This window comes from Esox lucius, chromosome 14 (assembly GCF_011004845.1).
Source record: "Esox lucius isolate fEsoLuc1 chromosome 14, fEsoLuc1.pri, whole genome shotgun sequence".
NCBI classification, from domain to species: Eukaryota; Metazoa; Chordata; class Actinopteri; order Esociformes; family Esocidae; genus Esox; species Esox lucius.
This window is the reverse complement of record NC_047582.1, coordinates 31,607,664-31,619,208: the sequence shown is the minus strand read 5'-3', so window position 1 is coordinate 31,619,208 and position 11,545 is coordinate 31,607,664. Positions and strand designations below refer to the sequence as shown.

General features: G+C 41.9%; 1 protein-coding gene across 1 annotated transcript; it reads right to left on the bottom strand.

The window, feature by feature from the left end:
- Positions 1-3,421: 3,421 nt before the first annotated feature.
- On the bottom strand, positions 3,422-6,486 carry si:dkey-1h6.8. The gene is made up of 2 exons (XM_020053238.3): positions 6,399-6,486; positions 3,422-5,518 (listed from the first exon to the last, which is right to left on the bottom strand). Exon 2 carries the CDS (start codon positions 5,459-5,461, stop codon positions 3,815-3,817), a length of 1,647 nt encoding a protein of 548 aa, XP_019908797.3. The 5' UTR covers positions 5,462-5,518; positions 6,399-6,486; the 3' UTR covers positions 3,422-3,814.
- Between the last annotated feature and the right edge of the window lie 5,059 nt (positions 6,487-11,545).

Below are 11,545 nucleotides of genomic sequence, written 5' to 3'. Positions count from 1 at the left end.
CTTTCCATACATGACAAATGTTTGGTAAATAAATGTCTTTTTTTTTTAGAGACTGTGCAGTGTAGCTCTTTTATTCATGATAACCTTTTAGAAATTCCGCTTTTCTCTCGTTATTCTCACATTTGCATTTAAGACATTTAGCAGATACTCGCATTCAAAGCTTATACAGTAGACATAGAGACAAGAGTAGACATACAGCACATAGTAGACATACAGCACATAGTAGACATACAGCACATTAGACAGAAAAGTCTCTCAATTTTAACCCTTCTGTTCCTCACTCAAAACCTTGCTTCTCAACCTTTTTGGAAAGGGGGGAAAAAAGTGCAAGGTCTCTTAACTTTTTTTTACGGAGCTGTACATTAGACAAAAAGTTGTCTTGCGTAGTCAAAATTACTTCGGCCGGAGGGAGGTGCCAACCACTACCACAGTCCCTAGAGCAGGGGTGTCCAAACAATTCTACAGAAGGCCGTTTTTACTTTAAATTGGTTCCCAGTACAGACCTAAACAACCAGGAGTGACCTAATTAATCAATCAAGTACAAGGTGAAAGCAAAATCCTGCAGACACTCGGTTCTCCGTGGAACCAGTTTGACACCTCTGCCCTGGAGGTATAACATATTGTCCAACGCCCTCTTACTGGCTAACAGCATGAGTGCATCTGAATAGGAAAGCCCTTGGAGGACAGGTGTATCTATAGAATAAATTAACATAAATAAACAAATATCTCTCAAATATCAGAGAAACATAAATCTACAGAATGTTTTTGGAAAGCGCAGTAACACATCTGGGGCCAAGCTTCCATGCCCTTGCAGTTACAACATGATGCCACCAGAGGCCACTCCTCTCTACGTCATTCTTGGCTGTCTCCACTATCTGCTCTTTGCTCCCTTTTCTGACATGGATTTAGACATGGATGTCTGCGTTCAAGGTGTGTGCATGTACACACTTGTCTGAAGAGTTGAGAATGGCGACGCAGCCCGGGTCCTTTGCGTGAAGCAGGGTGATGGAATGGCTACACAGAATGTTTTATTCACCCCGCTGGGGATCTCAACATTAAAATATTACAACAGACTGATGGGTTATTCTCAAGCTGTGGGTATATTTCAATTCCATCTAGAACAATTGGTGCTGGAACCCATTGAACTCTTTATAGTTTAATGTTAATACCAAAATATATATATATATATATATATATGTGTGTGTGTGTGTGTGTGTGTGTTTCGCATGTGGTGGTGCAAAGTGGCTCATCCCCATCCAGAGTTGGTGGAGTCGTGTGGGACAACGGTTGAAATCTCTACCATGGTTAGTAATTCTGTGAATGTGTTCTCCTTCAGTTTGATGAGAAGTGCAGCTTGGAGAGTGTGCTTTGGAGGACAGGTCTGGATCTCTGACTCACCGGCCTGCCTAGTCTGCCATCTATTCTGAAGATACATTCTGCTCTAAAGTAATAATAAGCAGATGCTGTGAGGAATAATGATCAGTGGCAAACTATCACAGACGAACGGGATTATATGATGCTTCTCAACTATCTAGTAAGAAACACAGGTGTTTTGCTTAAAACTGGTAGTTGCTTAGTGACAGGTACTTAAGGTTAAAATTAAATGAACATATCTCTATTGCTATAGAAACAAAACAGTTCAGACTTCACACTAGGGAAAATAATTTTCACATGCCGAAACTAAAAAGCAGGTTGATGGGAAGTGTCATGATGCTTGTCTGTCACTTTTTTAAACTGTTCTTGATAACTATATATCCAACAGCACTTAATGCACATTCAACAATAATAAACATGGACATAAATATTTTCCCAAAATGTATTTCAAGTTATTTCAAGGGGGGGGGGGGGGTGTTGAATAGGAATAACATAAAACAATGAGAAATAAAACGTATTAATCACATAACCTCCCAATATAATTAACATCAATTACATATTCTTTACACAATATAAAAAGACTGTCTACACCATTGACTGGTGAGATTAACAGGTCCCCATCCAGACAGCAAAAGGGGAGATCACACACTGCTCATTGTCGTATCAGACTGTTATTTTGATGACACATTGTTGTTATTCAGAAAGCCAGGGGTCCACTTTAAATGATGTCAATGGAGAGCAATTCAGGTACTGCACTGCAGTTCACCTTATATTATCCCACCTCTGCAGAGGCTTATGGGAAACCGACACTAAGACCAGCCTGACATATTTTGTCTGTTTTCAGGTACTTGGAAATATACACTGAAACCCAGAATGACACTTCAGAATAAGAGAATAGCAGAAAGTCCAGTCAGTGTGTATTTGGAAGAATATCCTCACCACTCACACAGAGAAATGACAGCACAACTTTTTTGCAAACAATGTACTTCATAGTTTCTAAACGGCAAGATAAATGTATGCTTAAACATCAATTAAACAGCATATAGCCACACACCATATTGAGTTTGCAAGACACTAGTCATTGAAACCCTCTCATCATGTGAAATAATCCCCATATCTTTATTAAACACATAATCAAAAGTTTGATAAATTACCCATACCTAATTCAAATACAGAGATAAACTGTACCACTGTATCTGAGATGCCAGGAGTTCTTTAGGTTAGTAAACTGTAATTAAAGTATGTTAATACTTGGTGTTACAATACTAAGTTGCAAACAACAATTACGTATTGTATAGATGTATACTTGCCCAAAAATAGTTTCACTAAGCCTGGGTTGTGTTAGTTAAACAAAATGCTGAAAAAGAGTTTTCAAGCCATGACTACTGGTCCAGTGAGAAACACATTTTGATATACAACCTTGTTTCCAAAGAAGTTGGGATACTCTGAAAAATGGAAATAAAAACAGAATGCAAAGATGTGCAAATAATTTAAACCCTATATTCAATTGCATATAGTACAAAAACAACATATCAAATGTTGAAACTTAATTGGCAACAGGATATGATTAGGTAAAAAAGAACATCCCAGAGAGGATGAGTCTTTCAGAAGTAAAGATGGAGAGGGATTCACCACTCTGTGAAAGACCACATGGGCAAATAGTGCAAGAAATTAAGAATAACATTTCTCAATGTAAAATTATCAAACCATATTCTGCACATATTGCAAAAGCCTGGCTCTGTAGTAAAAGAGTCCGCCCGCAGTCCCGTCCTAGCAATTGGTCTTTTCAGTTCCAAAATGCTTACACAGTATTGTTAAAAGAAGAAGAGAAGCAACACAGCAATAAACATGCCCCTGTGCCAACTTTTTTGAAACATGTTGCTGACATCAAATTCAAAATGGGCATTTTTTTCTAAAAACAATAGCATTTCTCTGATTCAACATTTGATATGTTTTTTTTGTACTATTTTCAATAAAATATGGGGATTAAATGATTTGCACATCATTGCATTCTGTTTTCTTTTTTTTTTTAAATACGTTTCTTGGAAACAGAGTTGTAAATAAAAGGCAAACTTTGGGCAAAAATACAAAAACATTGACTCTAAACTGTATAATTAATAAATGCATGTAATTGAATGCTTGTTGCTGCCACTTTATGTTCCAAGATCTGCAGCTACTGTTCCAAAAATACTCCTGTGAAAATGACGAATGATGTAGCGGTAGGCAGCAGAGACAACTAAGCCCCAATCTGGAGACTATAGGAGCCTGGCAAGTGGGAGTAAGGTACTAATGTAATCAAAAAAAAGGCACAACCGTTGTCTGTTTTGCAGGGTGCGGGCAGAGGTCAGCTGTTTTTTCATGCCCCCCCTAACACAACCTATAAAACATCGCCCGTCGGACGGCGTAATAGCCGCAACTCCGCGACATTCTGCAGGAAAGCTCAAGCGTGATCTCGACACTCTTGCGCCTCCCCGTGGTCACCGACATTAGTGCCGTTCTGTTCCACTGAGAGCTGCTCCATGGCAGCGCTAATGGCTGCCTGGACTAGCGAGTGTGCCGTCTCTACTAGCAAACACTCCTCACCCAACAAGGGGCCACTCTCACCACTTCCCTCCCCAACTTCATGGCCGTTCGGGCGGGCCCTGTTTGCTGCAGAGAGAGCAGACCGCACAACGCCGTTTCCATACGCCGCTGTGCGGGCCGAGGACCGGTCACTCCGGAAGACCTGATCTTCCGCTACACTGCCATTCTCCTCTCCAACGTCTCGTGAAGAAATTACCGGATCTGAGTGTGAGGGATGCTTGTTAGTGTCCACGGCAACGCTGTCAGCCGTGTCAACAACCGCCCAGGCAGACTGAGTAACCATGTCCTTTCCCAAACACTGGTTATCATGCAGTTCATCTACTTGTATCTCGTTAGTGTCCATGACAACACTGATGACTCTGAGAACTGAGTCTGTGCAAGCGCTGGTCGAGGTCTCAGGTTCCAATATCACTGTTTCCTCTGTGTAGCTCAGTGGACTGGTCTGGGTGTCTACCCCCTCTACTCCTTGTCTTGCTACCGTTGTCGATATGGGCCTCTGTAAAGGTGACATCTGGCAAGCTCTAGTGGTGTTTGGGCCTATGTCATTCGGCTGCAGGGCAATCACTTCTGCATTGACTGTCACTCTCTCTGGACATGGCCCCGTAACCTCACTCGGCCCTTTCTGTAGGGTCGCTGGAGACTGTTGTCCCTGGTCCTGGGTCCTATTCAACTCCCCTTTAGTCTCCTTGTTGCCCGGGCACTGAGTGTCCCTGCTTTGCAGAAGAAAAGCAGCTGAAGTTGCTTTTCTTCCACACATCAGAAGACGCTGACACCTCTTTCTGAAGGTCACCTCCGGCTGTAGTGGGACGTCTTCAGTGACCTCCTGTACAATATTTCCCTGTCTTGGCCGTTGGCGTCGTACATAGGATGCCGTCAACAACCGTTTGAAGGTGGTCCACGTCCGGATATTAAACCGGCGTCTCCTTTTCATGACACTGTCAGGACACGCGTCGCTCAGGGAGAGGGCGTCTTCCCTTGTTGACTGTGCATGAGTGTGCATACGTCTGTCAGCTTGCACTTGGTTGCCATCCTGGGCTGTAGCGAACTTCCTTGGTCTTCTAACACAAATGAGTGCTGGGGAAAACACCCTTTTCCAGCCACGTCCAGTTGATTTCCCTGTTTTACTGTGTCCTTCCAGTTGAACTTTGATGGCTTGATTCTCTTCTGAACCAGCAACCCAACTTGAAGGATCAAATGGTTGTTCAGAGGAAGCTCGGTCCTCATCCATTTTTGAGCTTTTATGGAGATTGTCTGAAGTTTCTGAAGGATGTGATGATTCCTTATCACCTGCTTCTATATTTGACTGCTTGGCGGTGGAATCGATTTGCGTGCCATTGTTGTTGTTTTCTCTTTGGTTTCTCTTCTTCGTTCTATCCTCAGACCGGTCACTTCCCTGGTTCATGGATTTAGATTTGCCCAAGATGAGCCTGGGTGGACCAGTCAATTTCCTCTTCAAGATAACCTTTTCCTGGCACTGTCCATCTTGGTCACCGTCAGACGCCATTGGTTAGTTAAAAAACCTAGGCTCAACTTCAATCTTCAACAAGTTAAATTCTCAATCCTGCGGGAACATCAACACAGAAAATAATTCAGGAAATGTGATAACATTTAACTAAACTTTTAAATACATATGTGAAGGCACCATTTGTTACTAGACGGTAAAAATAGTTTTTGCTTAAAGAGCAGTCGGATTCGAACCTACACTGCAGCAACATATACGCAGCAGAAGCAGCAGATTAAGACTGCTGCACAACCCTGGGCCACATAACCAACCAAATTGAACAAACTACGCAAATGATTTAATTCACATGCCTCAACAAATAAAAGGATGGCCATCTCGGCTGACTCAAGAGTTGGCTGTACTTTTTAGCTTTTCAAAATGCAGTACATGGCTGTTTCCGTTATCCGAGACTAAATAAATCTGTGAAATAACATGACTTGACAAATTTATTTGACTAACTTAATATCCCCATGTGTAATTCTGAGCAATTCATCCGAAGGCGGAACATTTTAATAATATTTGATGGTGTCCTCTAGGAATTAATACATAATGCATATATTAATGTCAGAAAGAATAACATCTCTTAATTTATATTATCCAATGCATTTCAAGCTAATTACAGTAATAATAATATAAACTTTCAACTGACTATTTAATTTAATCACTATCTAATAAATATAATAATGCAAAGCACATGGGGCACTTTTGAGGTGGATGAAATCACACAGTAGTCTATTGTCACAGCACATATTTTCTCTTGATGTCGGGTAAGCAAATTATGTTTATATTTATGACACGAAATAATCTTTACTCAACGCATGAAACTCGCACTCTCCGTTCCCTCCTTGCTTCTTGCGAAACAGACAGATGGCATGCTGCATGGTTGATTTACAAAAAGTAGACATTTTAACGGTCAACTGGTAAAAACCGTAGAGCCTACCTGATGAAGCCTATCCTGGACGATAAATTGACGTTACTGGGTTATGTTAACCGCTACAGTAAGCGTCACCAGTTTTCTTCAACTACTGTGCACACTGCACACTTGCAAGACTTGAGTGAGCAGCCTTTGCCAAACCCTCACAAGCCCGTAAGGAACGACCATATCAGTCGAGCCGCAGGCACGTAGCGTACCGCCCAGTTTCCATGGAAACCAGGTGATTGACAGTTTATATATATATATATATATATATATATATATAATAATATATATAAGCTGTCAATCACCACATACATTAGGAAAATAAACATGCCGTGAAAAGAGAGCTTGTCCAAACGGTGCCCAACCCTGCTATGGAGTACAGTGTAATGATCAGTAAGAACCTTTTACCATCAACACTTGGTTGCATCTTTGCTATTTTATCAACACTGTTTGGAGTCTGTAGTCACATTGATAGTCAGAATGTGGGGCTGTAGGAACATCACCAGATGTCCCAGGTTTGGAAACCTTTTAGGCTCTCATTAAAATGAAACACACGCTATTAAATCGAATCATATACATCCCCCCAACGTCACACAATGTCATGTCGTTCTGGTTCTTAACCTGGAAGTCTACTGTAGACTGGATTCCTTACATTCTGGATCTCGATGGAGCTTAGAGGTGCCCCTGCTGCCTCAAGGTGTCGCTAGACTGCAACGAGACAAGGCACCTATATTTGCTTACCAAATTTCCAGAATGGAGCTGGCAAACAGTTCAAACTCTGTTATGGCAATGATGCAGCTTACGTTGAGGCAGTGGAATAACCGCAGCGCAATTCAGGCCCATTATGGAGTATTAAAGCACCCAAACAGTAATTTGTACATTTCTTTTACAACCCCATTTCCAAGAATGTTGGGACGCTGTGTAAAATGTAAAGAAAAACAGAATGCAATGATGTGCAAATCATTTAAACCCCGTATTCAATAGAAATGAGCACAAAGAAAACATAAAATGTTGAAATTGAGAAATGTTATTGTTTCTTGAAAAATATTTGCCCATTTTGAATTCGATGTCAGCAGCCCGTTTCAAAATAGGTGGGACAGGTGCAACAAAAGACTGGAAGGTTTGTTTAATGCAAAAAACCAACAACTGGTGGAACATTCCGCAACTAATTAGGATTTGGCAACAGTTCAGTAACATGATTAGGTATAAAAAGAACATCCCAGAGAGGATGAATCTTTCAGAAGTAAAGATGGGTTTGACTAATCAACATTTTTTATTATTCTTGGGAATCATGGACGCTACGTCTTCCAGGTTTAAGAGGTACCATCTGGCTTGTTATCAGCGCACAGTTCAAAAGCCAGAATCTGTGATGGTATGGGGGTGCATTAGCGTACATGGCATGAGTGACTTGCACATTTGTGAAGACACCATTATTGCAGGACAATACACACAGGTTTTGGAGCAACATATGCTGCCATCCAGACAATGTCTTTTTCAGGGAAGGCCTTGCTAATTTCAGCAAGACAATGCCAAACCACGTTCTGGACGTATTACAACAGCATGGCTCCATAGTAAGAGTCCGGGTGCTAAACTGGCCTGCCTGCCTTTTGAAACATTTTGCAGGCATCAAATTCAAAATGGGCATGTGTTTTTCCAAAACAATTCTCAGTTTTAACATTTGATATGTTGTCTTTGTACTATTTTCAATTAAGTAAAGGGATAAATGATTTGCACATCACTGTGTTTATTAGCATTTTACGCAGAGTCCCAATTTTTTGGGAAATGGGGTTGTCAAATCCCAACTGTGTTTCTAGTAAATCCCTGTGTGTGTCTATTTAATTGATGTCACCTCAACATATTTGTTTTGTCATTTATTTCCATAAGGCCCTTTTGACCCTTGAAATGCTCAATCGGGTCATGTTGATAGGACCCGAGGCGTTGCTAGGATCACGCCCAGGTCTAACCAAGCCACTGAATTCATTGGCTGATGTTCTATTACCAACTACAGATTCTGTGTCATGATCTGGGCCAAACGTTCCAACGCACATGATAACTGGCCAGTCGGTGAACATTTGAGAACACCTGTTATAACTGGCTGTGAAAAGTCCAAAGTGTCGCTTGATGACTTCAGACGTGAGCGTTGTGGCTTAGAGTACTTACTTTCCCGGTATCCTGTTTTCTCTCAATTCTCTCTCATTCCTCTGTGGGGTTTCCACAACACCTGTTATTAAAAACCCCCAAAAGGAAGTTTCCTGGTGTCAGTCCAATCGATATAAAACAAAATTATTTTAATATGTCAGGATGACTGTCAATAACTGAGGAACAGAGTGTGAAGAAAAGTACATTCGTGTTGCTGTTTTCGATTGGTTGTAAATCAGTAATATCTGATGACTGACACATCTCCCTGGGCAATATCTGATGACTGACACGTTTCCCTGGGCAGTATCTGATGACTGACACGTTTCCCTGGGCAGTATCTGATGACTGACACGTTTCCCTGGGCAGTATCTGATGACTGACACGTTTCCCTGGGCAGTATCTGATGACTGACACGTCTCCCTGGGCAGTATCTGATGACTGACACGTTTCCCTGGGCAGTATCTGATGACTGACACGTTTCCCTGGGCAGTATCTGATGACTGACACGTCTCCCTGGGCAGTATCTGATGACTGACACGTTTCCCTGGGCAGTATCTGATGACTGACACGTTTCCCTGGGCAGTAGTCGTAGGGGTCTGTCAGTAGGTGACATAGAAGGCAACTGATTGATAACAGACCTCAAGACGTTTCTTCCTCTGTATGAATTTTTGTATTCAGCACCTCGGTTGTGTTTGTACACTTTGCATATTATGTTTATAATCTGTAAGGTCTTTTTTCCATCGCTGACATTGCTGATAACTAATTAATTTATTAGAATTCATTACAACCTAGCAGGGTGGTTGTTTCACCTGGCGTTCTTAAAAATCGTCACTAAAAAGAAATATATTATATATATTATTCACTTATTTAATTAAATGAATGCAGTCCCCGATAGTATTTTTCAAGCCTTGGGTGAGTGTGCGCGTTCGTGTTTTCGTCTGAATAAAAACAGTGTGTGTTAATGTGGAAGTCACAAACGTCTGTGAGTGTTTGTGTGTTTTACATGCTGGACAACATGCCTGTGTCTGCAGGAGCTAATGCATAACCAGTGTTCCAAGACTTGTACTCCTGCTGAGGAAGCTAATGGGCCTGGTTTTGGCCAACTTTAGGAAGCTAATGGGCCTGGTTTTGGCCAGCTTTAGGAAGCTAATGGGCTTTAACTCATCAGAGCAGTCGGGGGCAGATCAGATCTCTCCAGATGCTGTAGCGGCAATGGCGGGGACAAAAAGCAGAATGGCAACCTAGCCACATGTGTAGGACATCACAACAAATATTTTGTGACGCTTCACCGGGCTAGTCTCAGTAGTCTTAAACCCCTGGGGTGTGCTAAAATAAATCCTGATGCCTGTGTGACGACCGGACAATCACAGACCCACCTACCCAGCTGGCGCACCCAAACCTGTCTGTAACAACTGTTTGTGTCGTGGGTGTCACGGGAATCCATTGTTGGTTGTCTGGTCAGATAAGTCACCAGATTACAATTAGAATGGAAGAAAATGAATTAGGTCTTTGTTTGGATGCTAAAAGAAAAATACATATAGTACCAATCTCTAACTCCTGGGGGTCAAAAAAGGCATCTGAACCGAGCATGGATACCCAATAACACATCCAGTGTGTTTTTCCCAATAACCTTTCATTTTAGTAAACGATGAAGTGGGGAAATAACTCTAAGAATCCACATCTTCAGGCACATTGGGAGTGCAAAGACATTATTCATCTGGCCTGTCCTCAAACTGAAAATCCACTTTATAGTCCCCTGAATATTACATGAAACCAGTCAAAATCTATCAAGCCCTGTGATTCAGAGGAAAATTAGATTCACGAATAAACGTCAAAAAGGAGAGGATGAGATTTGAAGGGACTGCAGGCCGTGAGCGGAAAACATGATTTGTGTCAGATATAGCAACAAGTATAGATTCCATATGGCAGTCAAATTGTGGACTAATATGTCGTCCTCACACGTTTGTCTGCGAGTGGGCAGCCTGGTTAAGAACAACACGGAATTCTTGTGTCTGATGGTCAGTGAACAAATGTGACGGCAGAATGAATGTTGACATGAGGTTCGGAGACATATTTAAACAGTTGTATTAGCTCCCAAATTTGTTCAAATTATTTGTATAAAGCCCTTTTTACAGCCATTGTCACAAAGTGCTTGTACAGATGTCCAGGCTAAAACCTCGGAAAGCAACAACAAGAAATATATTCACACCGAAAAAAACTCCCTCGTGGGGTTGGAACCTAGGAAGAGACCTAGAGAGGAGCCGGACTCAGAGAGGCGACCATTCCTCTTCTGGCTATGCCAGTTGAAGATTAGAAAAGTAAATGACCACACAGTTCATCAATTTATTTATGCGTTCAGTCGACCAGCAGGTCAATAAACACAGGTGGGCTGTGGCTTACTCTTTTAGGCAGAATGTATGTAAATCAGCAACATGACCGGGTGAACTTGGACAGTGACTACCAGGTGGATTTGGATAAGGACAACCAGGTGGATTTGGACAACGACAACCAGGTGGACTTGGATAAGGACAACCAGGTGGACTTGGACAGCAACAACCAGGTGGATTTGGATAAGGACAACCAGGTGGACTTGGACAGGGACAACCAGGTGGACTTGGATAAGGACAACCAGGTGGACTTGGACAGTGACAACCAGGTGGATTTGGATAAGGACAACCAGGTGGACTTGGACAGTGACTACCAGGTGGATTTGGATAAGGACAACCAGGTGGACTTGGACAGCAACAACCAGGTGGATTTGGATAAGGACAACCAGGTGGACTTGGACAGGGACAACCAGGTGGACTTGGATAAGGACAACCAGGTGGACTTGGACAGGGGCAACCTGATGGGTTGTGTTGCAGAGACAAATAACACAATTCCTCCATATCTAAGGTTTAAACACAATTAATCAGAAAATATTGAATAAATCACTGAATATCCCCAATGAGTTGCTTTCCATCCCCAGGCTCCTAACCAACCTCAGTTTATGCAGCCTTACTGCAGACATGTAATCAACCACAGGAGAT

What these genes read in the sequence shown, in the direction of transcription:
- si:dkey-1h6.8 (XM_020053238.3), bottom strand. Translation starts at nt 5,461, where the DNA reads ATGGCGTCTGACGGTGACCAAGATGGACAGTGCCAGGAAAAGGTTATC.